Here is a 20,019-nt window from a genome sequence, read left to right as displayed (position 1 = left end):
AAATCCTCCAGTGTCAGTGTGTTTACTGAACAATGTCAAAATATTCCTCATTATTACAAATCTTCAATCAAATTTTAAGATTTTATTGACTTCAATGACTGAATAAGTTTTTTTAATAACTTAAACTGAAATATATCATACAAAAGCAGCATTTTTATTTATTCCTTTATTTAACAGTAATTTTTACTTAACAATATTTCTACAATTTCAAGCAGCCGATGCTCCACATACAGGTTTAGCCAAAGGCTAATTTGCAGTCCCTGGTTATGAAAGCTGAGACTGTGTACGACCATCAGTGTTCATGTTTGAACCATTTTTTTTATTTGAAATGTATTCAACTCTGTTTGCCTTTTCAGTTCAACCAGCAGGCTGTTCCAAAGCAGTGTACCTTGAACTGAAAATGTAGATTGTGCAAATGTAGTTTTTCTCTTTGGTACTGTGCAGTTCTGATTGGTTGCACCTCTTGTAGTGATCCCTTTATTACTCTGTTTTGTTATTAATTTGCATATAATTTCTGGAGTAAGATTATTTACTCATTTAAAAACCATTTTAATGAGACACATTTATAAAATTGTGAAAACTAAGCAAACTATATTTTTTGTAAAATATTGCAATGATGCCATCTAATTGGTTTCTTGTCCAAAACGTTGTTTGTTTATATATAAATAACAGTTTTGATGGTCAGTTGAGAAACCTGACTCCAGACAATCACATAATGATATAAGTGTGAAAAGACCATTGCACGCATGTACTTAACTACCTTTAGAGATATATAAGGTCTAATCATATAAAACCATTCAAGTTTGTTCTGATTGCTCTACGCAGTCTCTTTACATGCACATCTAATTTTAATTGAGAATCTAAAATAACACCTAAATATTTCAAATTATTAACTGTCTCTATTGCTTTTTGATTGATCTTAATTATAAAACCATTCATTTCCTTCCTTCTAACTGAAAAACACATTTCAAGGTCAAACAGTTATTTTGCAGCCGTTGTGACACACCAGTAATTTAATTTGTTAATATATCTACAACTAATCATGGAGTTTGTGCAGATACATACATGACTGTGTTATCTGCATATAAATGTCATTTAGTTTCCTTACAACAATTTGGTAAATCATTGACATATAAAGAAAACAACAGTGGACCTAAAATTGACCCTTGAGGGAGACCATCTCATTGTTTCATAAAAGAGCTTGAATTATTTATTTTAACACACTGATCTCGTGACTCTAAATGCAGAACCTGATTTTACCAAGTGCGACATCAACATCTTTGTTGACCCTGGAACAACATTGTGATTAACCAATCAGATTTGAAGAACCAGTTTATAGTTTTTGTGAAGTTTAGACTTGCAATCAGTGTTTGGTGCCTGTACATCATTCATCTAGCATGTCATTTTCCTATGATTTTAGGGATTACGCATGGGTAAGGTTAGGTTTAGGTGTAGAGATAATCTTTAAAATCCTGAGCATTCACAAAACCTCTCAAAAACATACCCACATCAAATAGATGTTCCACTTTATATTACTTGGGTCAGCCTGCCGAGTTTCTAGCATGGCCCTGTGCCCCTGATATACATTTTGAAATTATTTTTGTTACAAACACAAAGGTACCCAGAGGCAAAGGCAAATCAAACAGAGAATTTATTGTCCACAGAACGAACTCGGGCAGTCTGTTGTGCGCTAGCCGGATCAGGCATACACAGAACTGGAAAGTAACTCAGGAGAAAACTGGAACATAGAAGCAGACTTGACTTGTACGAGAGGGTGAGCGACTCATGACAATTTTGGTATATGAGGGTTGAAACTAAATATATTTTCTATTTCAAAAATATATTACAATGAGCTTCTATTTACAACATATATTTGGCATATATTTAAAACAGATTTTGGTCGCTATGCTTTATATTTATTTATTTGTCTGTATGGGCTGACATCACCATAAAAAGCTTGATAAGAAATTAACTCTGAATTAGTACGTCCTCATGCGTTTGACTAAAAAGCATGTCCCATGAAACACAATGGTCATTTCAAAGTCTTTAATAAGTAACCAAAACACAGAACCTTAATCATGTGGTGCTTGGATCTTTATGATTACTGCTATATGCTGTCTATTTCGGCACATTATTGTATGCATCTTTACTGTAGATTTACAGGTGAGCTCAGTAATTACAGGATCACATGTACTCTACTGCCTCTATAAGTGTTCAAAGTTCCAGAATGATCATTTCATTTCACATTTTACACATGGTGTGCATATATTTACAGATGTGACAAAATAACTTTCCTTTAGTTGGGGAAATTGCTTCTTATCATTTATTTGCGATGATAAAATACCAGTGAGAAGCAGATTATGCTGAGTGTTCCTCAAATTAAACAAAACCTCAGTGGGAAATCATCTGTGAAATTATCATTAATAGTTCAGTGTAATTCTCCACTGTAATATATAACTTATTTTGGCACCTGATCACATGGTGTTCCAATGACGGCTCAAGTCATATGAAATCCACAACATAAATAGTGGATCAGAATCAAACTGAGAGTCAGACTGCCTGATAACATTTATATTTCATCCAGACTTTAATCATCATGGAGTCTGGGGAAGCCTGTCACCTCAGAGGTGAAGAACATCTGCTCTAATGTATGAGACACAATCACTCATGCTGTGAATGCATTTATCTGTCATAGCTTAGTAAGATGATGTATATTTCTAGTTATTTTTAAGTTTTGCTTTTCAATTAAAAGCATAATTCATTTGTGTTTTATTATTTTCTAAATTTTAAATGTAACTCCAGAGACTAATATATTAAATCTTCTGTTTATTCAGATAAAGTCACAAGTACAGGAGAAGACTAAAGCCCAATTTGATATTTACATTACTGTAGACTTTATTTCTACAAATGAACATGGAGTAAACTACACATATGTGGTGAAGGTAGTTGGGATTTTATGTTTAATGTTCATTTTATTTGTATTTTTTATTTAATGTCTTCACTGTCTGATTATATGAAGCTCAAGTCATGTATAAAATGTTTCTGCATTTGCAGGAAATACAACATTTTGTTGCAGCTTTGTAGCATTGCTGGAAACATCTAGTCTGCTATCTTCAATTTCTCTTTCGTTTAGGTGGCTGTTGGAGGAGACACCTGTGTTCATGCAAAGATATTTGAAGATGGTCAAGGAGAACTGATTTTGCAAAATACCCTCTACCCAAAAACCACTAATGAGCCCCTCTGACCCCCTTCTGAACTCTTCTAACCGCATACAGAAATAGTCTGTCTTATCAAATCACAGACACACACAAACTGTATAGAGGAATTGTTCAAAATGATAACTTTCCTATTACAATCAATATTCAAACCCTACTGTGTCAGTGTGTTTATGCAAACAAAATCACTCATTTCACATTACTAAAAATGTTTCATGATAAAATAACTTAACCTAAATATTTATATTAATATTTTACTTCATTTTCACAAATAACTAAAATAAAAAAGGAAAGTAAAAACCGCAATATTGCTAAATATTATGACATGTAAATTGTTTTCTGTTGTATAACTTTAGCCATTACTCTTTATTTACTGTTAAACCTTCAGGAACAGGAACTTGCTAAATAAAGTTAAATATTAAGTAGGCTACATAAATACTGTACATGTAACTATTGCACTGGTCATTAAACACAAAAAAGGTCATTTTAAAAGTTAATTTCTCAAGCTTTTGTTTGATTTGAGGTGAGGTGTTTAACTGGAATTTAATCAATTTATGAACCGAACGACCAAGTGTTCCCTTATTACGAGTCACATCTGTAAGCATAAGTCTGTATATTCATTCTCTACCATTTATTGCAAGACTGCGTGGATGGGTGAGAGAATATGATCTTTAAAATTGCATATATTTATTAAAATAAAAAAAAACTTAAAACCCAAAGAACTACCCCAGCATGTTTTTTTGCTCTGGAAATGTCTGCTGCTTTCAGATTAGTCTACGAACTTTGTTACAATAACGAACAAAAGAACACTCAAATAATTTAGAAGGTAAGTTTAAGTAGATGATGCATTAAAAAAATGTTTGCATAGGCCTGTATAATTTTTTATCTTAAAATTACAGACATTTTATTTTCAAACTCTGTACAGGTCACTGCTTATTTGCACATGCCTTTAGCCAATATAAACATTTTGGGGAAAATAATTGTTCTTGGATAATAATAATGACTGTCCCATTAAAATCTTAAAACCATTAAAGAAGACAATTATTGCATATATACAGTTGTGCTCATAAGTTTACATATCCCTTGCAGAATATGGAAAATGTTAGGCCTAATCATTTTAACAAAATTATTTTATATTTAATACTGTCCTGAATAAGCTATTTCACATAACAGATGTTTATATATTCTCTACAAGACAAAATAATAACTGCCGTTAAATTCATGAATTTAAAAAATGACCCCATTCAAAAGTTTACATACCCTTGAGTCTTAATACTGTGTCATTCCCTGGATGATCCACAGCTGTCTTTCTGTGATATTTGTTCATGAGTCCTGCGTTGGTCCTGAGCGGTTCTTCAGAAAAAAAAAATGTTCTTTGCGTTTCCAGCATCTTATGCATATTTGAACCCTTTCCAACAGTGACCGTATGATTTTGAGATCCACATTTTCACATGGAGAACAATTGGGGGATTCATACCTAACTATTATATGAGGTGAAAACATTTACTGATGCTCAATTAAGAGCTGGGGGGGGGGGGGGGGGGTGTAATCTTTTTCAATTGGATGATCAGGGAAAATTGTACTTATTTTGTGTTCTGGGAAACATTTAGTCGGTAAATGAACAACTCACAAAATATAAAAACAGTTGTGGGTCATCCAGGAAATGACACATTAAGATCCAAGGGTATGTAAACTTTTTAATGGGGTCATTTTTATAAATTATTTTGTCTTGTGGAGTATACGTACACATCTGTTATGTTAAATAGTTTATTCAGGAAATAAAAAATAACATGCAATTTTCATGATCCCTCTTATTTTGCTTCAATTGTTAACATTTTGCACATTCTGCAAGGGGTATGTAAATTTATGAGCACAACTGTAAATCCCAAATGAATCATTTTTAATACATTTAGGAAAAATTGCAAAGTAAAATGTGCATGATTTGATCGCTTTTTATACATTTAATATAAAGAGGAAGTTAAAAGTGTCTGGGTAGGGGAAATTAAAATAAGAATTAGACATATATTTTAGCAATTTTAGTCTTTCAAAACTCATAAACTTCAGAAAAGAGCATTTAAAAAATAATCTGGTTAGTTTTTGAAGGCATTTTTCTTTGCTTTTGCTATTCCAGAATCATATGCATGTGGTTGGTTCAAATAAATATTTTTAATTAATATTTCTTTTATAGTGTGAAATATGCATTGTCGTCATGAAATATGTTCATGGTTATGACTAAAGTTCTCCTGAATTTGCTCTGCATTATTAAGTTGGTGACTTTGACTTGAAGTGGTGTTTATTTTGAAAGTCTTTTGTTTTCTTCATTTAAAACATTTGATGCCAGTAGTCAATATGAAAACTAGCACCATCTTGTGGCTTAATTCTCACTAAATATAATTTTACATGTTAAATGCCATATAGAATTTTTCAGGTTTATTGCAAATTATTGAAATTACAGGCTGGTGAATTGGTTTTAGGAAACCAAATTTGTTCATGGAGTGCATGAAGTTGTTGTTGCAAAGAAATCCTTATTATTATACTTTTTACTTATTTATTCTTCCATCATCAGTTTGGTCAGTGCTTAATTACTTGACATTTTTAATATTTTGAATTAGTTTTTATTTTAGTTTTTAGCAATTTTGTTGTGTGCCTTGTGTTGTAAATATATAGTTTTAGTTAGACTAAATGAAAGTGAGAAATGTTGTTTTGGCAACTAGCTGAAATAAAATAAGTTTTGATTGTTTTATTTTATTTCAAGTAACAAAAATGTTTTTTATTATTTTAATTTGAGATAACTATAATAACTATAGTGTTTGTTTTAGCTATTTGGAAAAACATAAATGTACAGCGTTACATATTTTTGCTATTGCAGTGAAGTCTGTGATGACTAGATCATATCAAAATTATATATTATATAAAAACAACCAGACTACCATAAACATTTGCAATGAAATATTATTTATTTAATTTTTTACCAAAAATATATAGCCACTTCTGAAATATTATGAATAATACATTTTTGGTCTGAGTTGTGATTTTAACAGTCAAGCGCTGTATAAACTTCAGTCATCATCTTCACAGTCCTTCACAGAAATAAGCTTCGTTTACTGAGGTTCCAGCTGAATCCATTCTTTGTATCCTCCAGCATAATGACGGGCCCTGAGAGACAAACACAAACTGATGAGGAGTTTTGTTGTTTGTGAGGATAAATCAAATTAATTATCATCTTATCAGTTTTTTGTGTTTTCCGGATGAGGATTAAACACACACACACACGTTTGTTTTTGTGAAAGTGGGTTCATCCCATAGGCGTAATGGTTTTTATTCTGAACAAACTGTATGTGCTATTGCCCTACACCTAAACTTAGCCCTCACAGGAGACTTTGTGCATTTTTAGATTTTCAAAAAAACACCATTTAGTAGACCCTGAATTTCCTCAGCTGTCGCAGATGGTACAGTCTTTGCCTGGCTTTCTTAACCTGTGTTTGGATGTGTGTAGTCCAAGTCAGGTTCTCGGAGATGTTTACACCGAGGTACTTGAAGCTACTCACCCTCTCCACAGGGGTCCCACTGATCATAAGGCAGTGTCCTCATAAACCACCTTCATATTGTAATACCTCTGTCATACCCATGTCATTATACAAATTTGTGTCCTCATAAACCACATAAACACACACACACACACACACGTTGGTTTTTGTGGTTTATGGGGACTCTCCATAGGCGTAATGGTGTGTGTTTTTGTGACAAATGAGGACATAAATGTGTGTAATGGCACAGGTATGACAGGTATTACAAGGTGAAGGTGACTTTTCAGGATATTGCCCCATGTCCCCACTTTTCAAAACGCTTATAAATCATACACAGTGAGGTTTTTTGGGGGAAAGTAGAAATGCACAGTCTCCTGTGAGGGCTAAGTTTAGGTGTAGGGTTGGTGTAGGGCAATAGCACACACAGTTTGTTCAGTATAAAAACCATTACGCCTATGGAGAGTCCCCATAAACCACAAAAACCAACATGTGTGTGTGTGTGTGACCGTGTGTGTGTGTGTGTGTGACCGTGTGTGTGTGTGACCGTGTGTGTGTGTGACCGTGTGTGTGTGTGACCGTGTGTGTGTGTTCGTTCACATACTTTCCGTATCCCAGATCTCTTGCGGTCTCCAGTGCGGTGAGGCTGCGGATGCCCCTCTGGCAGTACAGCACAAAGTCTGAGTCCTGTAAACCAGGCTTTGGGACGCCGTAGCGCTCTCTAAACTGATCTGGGTCCAGTCTGAGGGCCTGCTCCACGTCTCCCACTGCATGACCAAAAACACCGTAACTCATCATGTCTGAGTGTGTGTGTGCAGATCTTTGTATGCTGGTGACTTACAGGGAATGTTAGTGGCTCCTGGAATAAATCCTGCTTCCAGCTCGTCTGGTTCACGCACATCGAAGAGCTGGACGCTTCCGGTGGACATCATGTCCTTCAGCTGCTCGTACGTCACAACATGATCTGAAACACATGGCGGGTGAGCACACATCTGAGTACTGACAACATCCTGCTGCTAATTCATATTGCGAAGCTGTATTTAATCTACTGTATCTATTGAGTGATATGATAGAGTCACACTTATCATTTATTTTGTGTTTGTATAAAGCTCAGAGTCATTCTTTATATCCCATCTTCAGGTACATACAGAAGAGGATGAATCTACTGGACTTCTAAAGCTCATCAGGAGCCTGCTGAATACTTCAAAACAAACACTGATTAATTCCAAAACAGCTAAATCTGGTTCTGCAACTATATATTTATTGCAAGATGATATAATCACTGACCTTATAAAGATATCTATGATGGAAGTCACACAAGGGGGGGAAATCATGTTTTGGAAAATCTGAATTATGACATAAAAATCCATAATTATGAAACAGAGTCAAAATTATTATATGCTAAATCATAACGATGAGATAAAATGTCAAAGTTCTGGGGTAAAAAAGTAATTGTTGACTGACTTTTGTCACGATATTTATCATTTTATCTCATCATTATGACTCAGTATGTGACTCAGAATTTTTACTTTTTAATCTCATAATTCTGACTTTTTATAACTCCAACTTTTTGCAATTTTCGATCTCATAATAATTATTATTTCATAGTTAAATTCTTTATACATAACTTTTCTCATATCATTTTGATATAGAACATTTTCTTCATTTTGACATAGAACTTTCTATATAATAATTGACTTTTTATCTGATCATTTATATCAATTTCTTCTTTTTATCTCACAATTATAACAGCATCTCATAATTTCATCTTTGACTTTTTTTTTTTTTTGTTATGTTATAATTTTTACTTTTATGTCATAATTTCTAAATTTAAAGTTCAAATTTAGTTTACCCCATTGGGAGATTATTTTGCTTGTTTTAAGGAAAAAACACTTAATTTTGCCTTTTTTTTCTGAAAACAAGACAATAATTTTTACTTGTCTAGAAAATGCTTCTTGATTTAAGAATGTTTAGACATTTGGACAAGAAACAAGACAAAACTCTAAATAGAACAGTTTAAATTAATAGTTTTGACTTTATATAATAATGTAATGACTGTTTATAATGACTGTAATGCAATTATATAATGACTGTTTATCTTGTTTTACTTTTATGCCATCATTTCTACTTTTATCTCATAATTACGACAGAAAAAAAGATGATCTGAACACTGTTGTGTAAGCTGTGGTTTTACTATATATTACTATAATTAACATAAATCTTTTTGGAAAATTAAAGAGTTTCTTACAAACTTATGTGATTTGATAAAATACATAATGAAATATAATCGAATATGGGTAACGGAGAAATTATAGAAAGAGTATCTAGCCCAACACTGATTATGACTCAATGTGTCATCATTTAGATTTTTTTTCATGTCATAATTATGGCTTTTATCTCATAATTATACCTTAATGTCAACTTTTTTGTCCTGGTTCCAACACTTTCTCTCCTTTAGTTTTGTCTTTGTGTCAGGAAAGGGCTTTGATCAGGCAGGGTTTGGCAAAGGAAGCTGTAACTGTGATGCAACATCAAACCTTCTCTGAGTCACTGACCATACGTGCATACTCTCATGCTTGCTATGACAGATGAACTCTTCCCACTCTCGTTAAAAGCACACAATTGTTTTGTTTCGCATATAAGCCAGCGGAATACGAATATATTACATCTGAAACTAGGTTTTTAAAGCATTTCTCTGACATTTTCATCATTTAGAACATTATTATTTAATCATTTAATCAGAGACAGAGAGAACTAAATACTTTACCTGTGTTTAGAGGTGGATTGTGAGATGTTTCAGTCCATTTATTGCAGTTGTCAGCTCTATTATCGCATTGCTCGGCAGAGACTGACAGAAGCAGGAGCGCCAGTAGAGAGCACACACCTGAGCTCAGGTGCAGCACTGTGTTCATCTCTATCAGACACGTGCGCTTCTGAGTACTGCTAGAATGAAGCGCAGCTATGACTGATCTAACGCAGAGTATTTGGTTTAACTATGTATCAATGATTGAGGCGATGCTGAGTGAAGCTGATGAGACACGAAGCATGTTTTCCTCCAGGCGGCGCTCAGAGGCTCAAAAGCCGATTACTGTATTCGTCCACTTCTATATATATGTGGGCGTTTTATGTTTTATTCCTATTCAATTTAAACCTATTCATTCAAATGAGCAATGTCTGATATAGACATGCAACTTGTTCCCAATTATTCCTTTAAATGTAATTAAAACAAATGTTTATCTAGTAAGCAGAAACGATTGTGAATGGTTCCTTCAGTTCAGCGCTGAGAATAGTAACATATAACACGTGACTGCGTCGTTTATATTTTGTGCGTCTGGACTCTTTAATAACTTCATGAAGTAATTTTTAAACCATTTAGTCTAAAATATACCGTGTGTAATTAAAACATGATTTTTTTAATTATATCATTGAAGTTCACCAATCAGAGATAACGCCCGGGTATTAAGCCACGCCCATAATTGTCTTTGTGTTGGTCCCACCTCAGACTAAACCAAAATATAAGAGGAAATATCCACGATACATCAGATGTTATGATACCCAGAATATGTTTAGCTTTAAACACCAACCTTAATAATTATTTGCATTATTTAATTATACGTCATTATAGCCTAACTCTATGATTTCTTTTGTAAAGTTGTTTTTTTTAATCAACCCCCGCCTCTTCTGAACACATTGTACATTCCAGTGATGGCTCATAGTCATATGATCTAGAGACAACATAAATACCATAGCAGTGACATTTCAGTAATCTGGACTGTACAAAACATATTTTTCTACATCTCGACATCGATTACAGTAATGGCGACATTGGTTGGAGGTCCATCCGCGGTGCAGCAAGCCACAGCCGAGGTGCAGAAGATCTGCGATGAGGTGAGACTGGAGCTTCTGCTTGTTTTGATGGTGCAGCTGATGTGTGAATGCACGTGATGTGTATTTATTAGCATCTAGAATTTACTATGCTATGTGTCAATTAATGCAGGATAACTACGTTCAGCTTCCTAAATGATTTAAAGTCATAATGTATGTCTGAAGTACAACAATTGCATGCACCAGAGATTGCAGGCGATAAATGGTATTTATGCAGTCATAAACAATTCGGATCAGGTTCGATTTTCTGCGTTTTCGCATCTGTAGCATGCATTTTGATAGGAAATGATGAATATGGAATACGGAAAACTTTGGCCTTTAGGGTGTGCCAGAGTAACTTAATTCGTCTAACTTGACAAATCACATATTTTTGCAGAACAGGCTTTTTCAGTCTAGGTCAAAGGGGGAAAAATAAGAAATTGTGTTTCATGAAGAAGCAGCATGTTTTAAGACCAAGTTAAGATTTCATTGTGATATATTTTAATGACAATTAACCGCGTTTGCATTAAATATGAAATCTGTGTGTTTTGATTCAGGTCAAACATCATGCCGAAGAGAAGGCAGGGAAGAAGTTTGCTGCTTTCATTGCCAAATCTTTCACCACTCAGGTCGTGTCCGGAACCAACTACTTTATCAAGGTAAACTTTGAAGACCAGGATACGAGGCAATAGATGAAAATTTGCTAAAAATGTTCTCACCCTCAGGCCAAGCTCGTTTCTTCATCAGATTTGTAGAAATGTAGCATCACTTGCTCTCCTCTGGAGTGAATGGGTGCCGTCAGAATGACCGCTGATTAAAAACATCACAATAATCCACACCACTCCAGTCCATCCGTTAACATCTTGAGAAGCCAAAAGCTGCGTGTTTGAAGGAAACAAATCCATCATTAAAGCATTTTGAACTTCAAACCATTGCTTCCAGCTAAAATACAGTCCATAATAACATGAACAAGTCTGTGGATTTGTTTCTTACAAACATGCAGCTTTTGTCTCGATAACTGATGGACTGGAGTGGTTTGGATTACTGTTTGGACTCATGTTACAGCTTGCATACTGCAATCAATATCTACTTTCTAACAGTTCAAAGCATGTGTAAACGGAGTATTCTCCATATCTCCCTCTCCAGGTGAATGTAGGAGGCGAAGAATTCGTTCATCTGAGGGTTCACAAGTCGCTTCCTCACAGTGGAGAAAAACTCCAGCTGCACAGCATCCAGACGTCGAAAACTCAACAGGATCTTATTGAATACTTCTAATACATGCACACACATAATAAAATCCCATACTGTATACAAAATAGGTTGATATGTGTGATATATTCAAATAATGCTGTTACAAAAGCTTTATTCAGTTCTACACCATCAAGTGATCTCCAGTCCAGTGCCTACTGTATGTAGAGGAGACCAACACATCTTTGCTTGCTTTGACAAACATTATACTGTGCTGAAGTAATTGCATAAGGATATGAATCATTCCAAATCTGTTTTTTAAAAAATAATGGAACTTCTAAAATAAAGGGAAATATATTTCAAATGGCAAGTCTTTGTTTTATTTACACCCTCTAGAAGAATGTTGTTTATAGTCAAATATTTCATACAAATATATTTGTCATCTTGTTCTTCACAAAAAGGGATTTTAACACACTCAACAAAAAGATTGACCGTCAGATGAATCATAAGCCTTTCAGTTTGAATGGACTGAAGAAACCCCTTCAGACAAAACATGAAGCACAGGTCGTTCTCCTTTTTCATTATTACAGCCAAGAAAATATTGCTTCTCCATTCATTTTCAACATTTTCCATCAGCTCACACCAGTGTTATTTTAGTATCAGAGAGATACTATTATAGTTTCAATGCATTTTATTTTAGTTATTTTAATACAAAAAAAGTTGAAGGTTTCTATGTATACAGTTATGTTTATTTTATTGCGTTTTCATTTTTATGGCTTTAGTTTTTCTCATTTTAGATTTAGTTTTACTAAACTAAACTGCATCTGCAGAACTACACGAGCAAAGAAAAGTAATGTATCATTCTTTTAAAACAAATTCATGGGATTAATTTAATAAACAATACTACATTTTAAGATATAATATGGGTATAATGTTTTTAGAAATAATATAAGAGAGTTCTGATTTTGCTTTTTATTTGGTCACTACATTATTTCTTTAGGATTTTATGAAACTATTGTTATTCTGAAATGTGGACTATAGTAATACTAAACAATAAAAATAATAAACGTAAAGGGTTTGACTGATAGTGTATATGCTACTTAATACGTGTGACGGAGAAGTCTTGTGATCTTTTTCTGCTAACAGTAGGCAGACAAAGGAAAAAAACAGGATTGTGTTTCAGACTGAGGAGGTTGTTTTCCACCACATATCCTGTATCTCTCTCATCTTTATAGTCAACTTCACCATTGCGTTACATGCCAGCTTGCACAGTGGCCTCGTGATGATCTGACTCAAATTTAGTGAGGATCAGATCAGATGAGAAGTGTAGGATGAGTTTAAGTCTGCATTTGACAAAATCTGAGGAACTCATTTGTAATTATATATATTTATTACATCTTTATTTGAGTTTGAGTGAGAGCATTGCATGGACAGAAACCATTAAATGCTTATTAAGCATATAAGAGACAGGAACATTATCACGGGAGATGCCATATGTCTAAATGAAGCATGATTCATCACGAGAAGCGTACTTTAGTCACATGCCACACTAAACCACATCTGCATCTGTGAAAACCTGTTTTACCAGCATTACTTTAGTAAAAACACATATAAACACTCTCTCACACACACACACATATATATTAGTTATATTATTACTTCAAGTTAAACTAAATAAAAATGAACAATCTGGCAACTATTAAATTAAAGTTTTTTTATATTTTATTTTATTTCAGCTAATGTTCATTTCATTTCAAGAAAAATAAATTCTTAATGGTTTTAGTTTTATCCTTAGTTAACTATAATAACCCAGTTTTAGAATGTTTTTTGATTGTTTTATGTTTTTTAATCCTTTTATTAAAGCCAAAAGCATTTAATTATTTATGCTATAAGCAACTAAAATGTAATGAGGTCAAATTACAACATACAGATTGGCTGACATTCAGGTGAAAATGATTAATGTTGTTTTATTTCAAATAAATAGATTGAAATATCACATTTCAGAGTTAGAAATAAAACTATAAATTATTATTTATAGTATTGCGTGTCCTCTCACAGCTCCACATCTATTATCAAATTCGCTGATGATACTGTGGTTCTGGGCCTCATCTCCAACAACGATGAGACCGCTTACTTGGATGAGGTAGAGAGACTCACATCATGGTGCCAGGACAACCGGAAGAGTGCCATGGACTTTAGGAAGAGACAGCAGCAGCCCTACACTCCTCTTATGATCAGTGGGACCCCTGTGGAGAGGGTGAGTAGCTTCAAGTACCTCGGTGTAAACATCTCCGAGAACCTGACTTGGACTACACACATCCAAACACAGGTTAAGAAAGCCAGGCAAAGACTGTACCATCTGCGACAGCTGAGGATATTCAGGGTCTACTAAATGGTGTTTTTTTGAAAATCTAAAAATGCACAAAGTCTCCTGTGAGGGCTAAGTTTAGGTGTAGGGTTGGTGTAGGGCAATAGCACACACAGTTTGTTCAGTATAAAAACCATTACGCCTATGGAGAGTCCCCATAAACCACAAAAACCAACATGTGTGTGTGTGTGTGTGTGTGTGCGTGTGTAAACCTGTAAAGGATAACTTAAATTTGCAGTGTAAAAGGCAAAATGCAGTCATTTAGTTTAGTTGTTTATAGTGTAACATTTATTTGAAAATGTTTTAACTAAACAACAACAATAATAATAGTAATTGCTTCCTTGTAAATATTATTTCAAATGATAGTCAGAGGTTTATAAAAATCCTAATTTAAAGGAACACTCCACTTATTTTGGAAATAGGCTCATTTTACAACTCCCTTAGAGTTAAACAGTTGAGTTTCACCGTTTTTGAATCCATTCAGCCGATCTCCAGGTCTGGCGGTAGCACTTTTAGCTTAGCATAGATCATTGAATTTTTTTTTCTTTAGATCATTGATTATAACTAGTTACTACTTTCAGGCGCTGCGTAATATAACTTTTAATTTTCCATCGGTCTTAGTACACGATGTAACTACAGAAGAGTCGAGTTTTAAATAGGAAAATTATCGAAACTCTTTGGTCATTTTTGATGACCAAACGCTAATGGTCTAATCCGATTCAATGATCTATGCTAAACTAACTATGCTAAAACTCTAGGGGAGATGTAAAATGAGCCTATTTCCAAAAAAAGTGGAGTGTTCCTTTACCATAAATAAATAAACAGTTCCTCAATGAACTCATCATCCAGGAAGTGACATCATTTTGGAGGGAAAACACCAGCACAAACATCAGTGAGTATTAGCAGTGAATCGGGTTGATTTTGGTTTGTATCAGAGGAGGGCAGTAGTGAAGTATTTTTGTACTTTACTCAATAAATGGAGTGTTTTTCTTTGGAAAACTTTACTCCACTACATTCCAAAGCATAATGTCATACTTTTTACTTAATAAAAGTTACTTACTTACTTTACTTTTGTCATTTAGCAGACGCTTTTGTCCAAAGCGACTTACAAATAAGAAAAAGTAACTAAAACTAAAAAGTTACAACTCTATAAATACTATCTACCCACATATTTAAGAAAATTAAATCAAATTGGCACATGCATATAACAACATTTCAATAATAAACATATAAATGAAAAAATTAAATAAAAAGCGATACTACTATCCAAAAAGTTGTTGTTTGTTTTACCTTTAATATTTAAAGGTGCTGTTTTGACTCTACTAAAGCATAAAAATACCATAATGTGCAGATATTTAGGCTAAGAAACATGTTAAGTTAACATACTTGTTTATCTGAAAAACAATGCTACAGGCAGTTATTCTCCTTTGAAAATAAATGTGTTCCGGGCCGGAATAATAGATTTATAATGTAATTAAGCAGGCTACTAAATGATATTTAATATGAAGCTTAGTATGGTAAAAAAAAAAAAAAAAGTACAATATTATGCTTTAGAATGTTGTGAAAAACACTGATAAAGTACTTGACACTTGAACAGTAGAGTAAAAATCACAGTAAAACATCCATCCTGTTTGATCATTTACAGAGACTGGCATAATAATATGACAATAGATGCTTAAATGCGTTAAAAATGCAAGTTGATGTCCTCATATAAGCAAATAAATAGCATTAGTTTTTCCCATTCTATTCTGACCTATTCAAGTGAATAAATGACGTTTGACAGCACCATTTTATACCAATAACTAATAAAAACATTTAAAAGTTACAGAGGGTTGAAAAAGTCCTGAAGAGCAGGAATGACCCCTACAGGAGCACTATAACTCGTCTTTGACAAAATTGTGCTGAATCTGGCTCTCACTTTGACTATTTCATCCAATTTGATTTGATTAAATAGACTTAACTTCAATCTGTTCTCTTGAGACAATGAATATTTTGCATTGATTTGTAGAAACAAGCCCCACTGCATTTGACCGACAGGCAAGGTGTTGCTCTACAGTCACAGGCTTTATACAAAGTCTATTTGATCAGGAGTTGCATAGACTGCTTTAAACATGTTGAACTGTTTAGATGTCAACATTTTATTATTTAATGTCTGTTTATTTATTATTTTATAACATGTTATAAAAGAAACTTGTAACACATGGCACTAAATATAAAAATGATCTGCTGCAATGTAACATATCAGGGTCACATCTGTGTTGTTTCTTCTCTGTAGATGGTGTGCCATGCTGACAAACATGTTGTAAAAGTCCCGGGGTTGTGGGAAGTGAGTTCTGTGGCTTTTATTGTGTGTCTGGACTGTGATATATGTACATGCAGGCAATCAGAGGCCAGTCTCATGTAAACGTCCCACTAACGCTTTTGTCTGGCTTTCCCTTTAGTAATCTGGAGGCAACAGCAAGATTCAAAAGACTAGCTCATTTAACTGGAGCTGGAGTGTTGACTGGAAGCAAATCAGCTGGGGGCCCCATGTAAAACAACATTGAGTCTAAAGTTGTAATATTTTCAGAGCAAAGTCAAAATTACGAAAATAAAGTTGTAGAATTGTTAGATTAATATCTTAATATTTTGATAATAAAATCAGAATTATGAGAATAAATCATAGCAATACAAGCGTAAAGTTTTATATGAGATTAAACTTGTAAAAATCTATAAAATCAAAATTGCGAGAATAAAGTCATAGCACTGTGTTTAAAGTAATATTTTGATGATAAAGTACAAATTTCAATAATAAGATTGCATCAGTACAAGAATAAAGTCTTACACAAAAATAAATTTGTAGGATTTTGAGAAAAAAAATCAAAATGATAAGAATAGGCATAGCATTGTGAGATTACGACAATAAAACTATCAATTCAAGAATAACGTCCTATAAAAAATTTAACTTGTATAATCAATATAGATCTATATTCAATATAGATATATAGTCAAATTAATTAGAGTAAAGTCATAGCATTGTGAGATCATATTATTTTGATGATAAAGTAAAACATTTTTCATTTAATTTAAAGATTTTTTCATTTAATTTAATTAACCAGGTTATTTAAGTCAGTTGTGAACCAGTTCTTATTTACAATAACGACCAGGCCAAGAGGCAGCATAAAAACAGTAACATAAAAACAAACAAATAACTAAAAACAAGTACACTGATCTACTATTGACTGAATTGAATTTTTAAAGGAAGAAAGCGAAATAAATGAACTAAAACTTTAAAGTCTGCTGCAGATGATTCCAATCATACGCAGCAGAAAACTGAAGGAGATACGCAAAAATGAATGAAACTCCTAGAGCGCAGACTTGTATTATGAATATTAAGAAGTGACTGTAAATATGATGGAGTTTTCCCAATAAGAGTTTTATAAATGAACAGAAACCAATGAATTTGTCTACGAGAATGAAGAGAAGTTCAATAAAGAATACAAGTGACAATGGTGAGTATTAAATGAAGCTCCAGTCACAAAGCGGATTGCAGCATGGTAAATAACATCCAGTTTATGAAGGAGAGTTTTTGAAGCAGACCTATAAACTACATCACCATAATCCAAAATCAGAAGCACAGTCATTTTAACCAAAAGCTGTTTTGAAGAATGTGTGAAAGAAGATTTGTTACGATAAAGAAAACCAATATGAGATTGAACCTTTCTAAGCAATACATTTATATGAGTTTCAAATGACAATTTGCTATTTGTAGCATTCAACATAATCGATCTCAGAGCCATCCGATGAAATAATTTTAGACAGGTTTTCAACATACAATAGATTTCTGTTGAAAACCATGCATTTTGTTTTATTTGTATTTAAAACTAATTGAAGACTAGAGAAAGCATGCTGGATGCGAGTAAAACTGGCCTGCAATAAAGATAATGCAGAAGTCAAAGAAGAACTGAATGTGCAAAAGTATCATCAGCGTATAAATGTACGTGAGAATCGCCTGCAGCAAGAGCAATGTCATTGACATAAATATTAAACATTATAGGCCCCAATATGCTTCCTTGTGGGACCCCTTTAAATAGGGGCAGGGGATCTGACCAAAACCCCTCCACCCTTACTGACTGTGAACGACCAGAGCAGTAACTCTTGAATAAAGTCGTATCAATACTAGAAGAAAGTATTGATAGCCACCACCAGGGGTGGTGATGGCGCAGTGGATAAGACACATGCCTTTGGTGTGAGAGACCCGGGTTCAAATCCACTGTGAGACACCAATGTGTCCCTGAACAAGACACTTAACCCCTAGTTGCTCCAGAGGCGTGCGACCTCTGACATATATAGCAATTGTAAGTCGCTTTGGATAAAAGCGTCAGCTAAATGAATAAATGTAAAGTCTTACAGCAACACGAGAATAAGAGTAAAATTTTGCGAATTATGAGAAGTGAGTTGTAGCATTGTGAGATAATATTTAGAGAGTAAAGTAATTTTGGCTTTAAATATTAAGATTTGAATCTCATAATTCTATTCTCATAATTTTCATAATATTATGACTTTATTAAGGTACTAAAAATACTGTCTTAACACTTATTAATCGTGCTTCACCAGTACAGAAAGTTTTTTTTTGTTTTATTTTATTGTTTTATTACTGTTTTTTTATAGTGCATAGCATCAATTTGCTACCTTTAACTAAAATATAATTCCAGAGCTCTGTGATTAGATGTATATCTCATCTTTCTGTACCTGTTGAAACGGTTCAGGTATTTGTGAATTAGGTTATCAGCTCAGAAGGGGCGAGTTTCCACCTGCAAAACACCCATAAATACCTGGTTTACCCGTCTCATAGTAAATATGTCAGTATATGAGAGACACACAGACAATTAGACAGAGACACGCACTCGGTTTGGTTCAGAGAAAAGCAGTTTCTTAGAAAATGCTGTGATTGTTTGTAGGCGTCTCTTATAGGCTGAACGAATAGGCGTATCTCACATCTGTAAGAGGAAACAGATGGAAAAGAGCAAATTCCTCAGGTAGCTTTATATGGGGTAAAACTATAAACCTGTCCTGCTATGATTTTCATAGGTACAGAAGAAAATAGCATTCATTTAAAGCTCGCTATAATTGCACGAATAAGTTACTGCACAAATAAAGTCTTACAGTCCGAATGCATTTGCAGCTGATGTCGAGTGTGTTTGTTGTGCATGCGAGTGACTGCGGGGTTTTCACTGTAAACATTGTTTTCAATGTGAAATGCTGACATTGTTCTCTGTTCCAGGTTCCAGAACGGCCCAGAGCACGAGAGAGAGAGACAGATACAGCAGCTCTTTGTCCTTTATCAACCTGTTTGCTGTGACTTGGTTTTTTTTTGGCTATAATTATTGATGGGTCTTTTCCAATCTTGAACCACAGAAGCAACGCATTTAAAGACACATACACAGACATATGCTACCACTCAAATGTTTGGGATCACTGCTATTTATTTATTTATTTAAGAAGTTTTATTCAGCAAGGGTGCATTAAATTGATCAAAAGTGACAGTAAAGACATTTATAATTTTATAAAATATTATATTTCAAATAAATGCTCTCATTTCGATTCTATTCATCAGAGAATTATGAGACCCTGATGGTTTCCAAAAAAATAAAAAAATAAAAATTCAAGCAGCACAACTGTTTTCAACATTGATAATAATCAGAAATGTTTTGAGCAGTAAATCAGCATATTAGAATAATTTCTGAAGGATCATGTGACACTGAAGACTGGAGTAATGATGCTGAAAATACAGCTTTGATCACAGAAATAAATTACATTTCACAATGTATTCACACAGGAAACAGATATTTTAAATTGTAATTATATTTCCCAATTTTAA

At 33.7% G+C, this 20,019-nt stretch overlaps 2 protein-coding genes across 2 annotated transcripts; one reads left to right on the top strand and one right to left on the bottom strand.

The window, feature by feature from the left end:
- Positions 1 to 5,966: 5,966 nt before the first annotated feature.
- LOC306871181 (thiosulfate:glutathione sulfurtransferase) lies at positions 5,967 to 10,001 on the bottom strand. The gene is made up of 4 exons (XM_079418948.1): positions 9,507 to 10,001; positions 7,581 to 7,703; positions 7,344 to 7,506; positions 5,967 to 6,371 (listed from the first exon to the last, which is right to left on the bottom strand). The coding sequence occupies exons 1-4, from the start codon at positions 9,649 to 9,651 to the stop codon at positions 6,317 to 6,319; spliced, it is 486 nt and encodes a 161-aa protein (XP_079275074.1). The 5' UTR covers positions 9,652 to 10,001; the 3' UTR covers positions 5,967 to 6,316.
- A 238-nt stretch (positions 10,002 to 10,239) lies between these two features.
- On the top strand, positions 10,240 to 12,155 carry LOC306870820 (cystatin-B-like). The gene is made up of 3 exons (XM_079418248.1): positions 10,240 to 10,627; positions 11,161 to 11,262; positions 11,750 to 12,155. The coding sequence occupies exons 1-3, from the start codon at positions 10,556 to 10,558 to the stop codon at positions 11,876 to 11,878; spliced, it is 303 nt and encodes a 100-aa protein (XP_079274374.1). The 5' UTR covers positions 10,240 to 10,555; the 3' UTR covers positions 11,879 to 12,155.
- Positions 12,156 to 20,019: the final 7,864 nt, after the last annotated feature.

This window comes from Barbus barbus (assembly GCF_936440315.1).
Source record: "Barbus barbus genome assembly, chromosome: 6".
NCBI lineage: Eukaryota > Metazoa > Chordata > Actinopteri > Cypriniformes > Cyprinidae > Barbus > Barbus barbus.
The sequence above is the reverse complement of the archived record's forward strand: the minus strand, read 5'-3'. Positions and strand labels throughout refer to the sequence as shown.

What these genes read in the sequence shown, in the direction of transcription:
- LOC306871181 (XM_079418948.1), bottom strand. Translation starts at nt 9,651, where the DNA reads ATGAACACAGTGCTGCACCTGAGCTCAGGTGTGTGCTCTCTACTGGCG. An exon ending in AGGAGCCACTAACATTCCCT is followed by an intron (nt 7,507 to 7,580) that starts GTAAGTCACCAG and finishes TTGGTCATGCAG; the next exon opens with TGGGAGACGTGGAGCAGGCC. An exon ending in AGAGATCTGGGATACGGAAA is followed by an intron (nt 6,372 to 7,343) that starts GTATGTGAACGA and finishes TTTGTCTCTCAG; the next exon opens with GGCCCGTCATTATGCTGGAG.
- LOC306870820 (XM_079418248.1), top strand. Translation starts at nt 10,556, where the DNA reads ATGGCGACATTGGTTGGAGGTCCATCCGCGGTGCAGCAAGCCACAGCC. An exon ending in TGCAGAAGATCTGCGATGAG is followed by an intron (nt 10,628 to 11,160) that starts GTGAGACTGGAG and finishes GTTTTGATTCAG; the next exon opens with GTCAAACATCATGCCGAAGA. An exon ending in GAACCAACTACTTTATCAAG is followed by an intron (nt 11,263 to 11,749) that starts GTAAACTTTGAA and finishes CTCCCTCTCCAG; the next exon opens with GTGAATGTAGGAGGCGAAGA.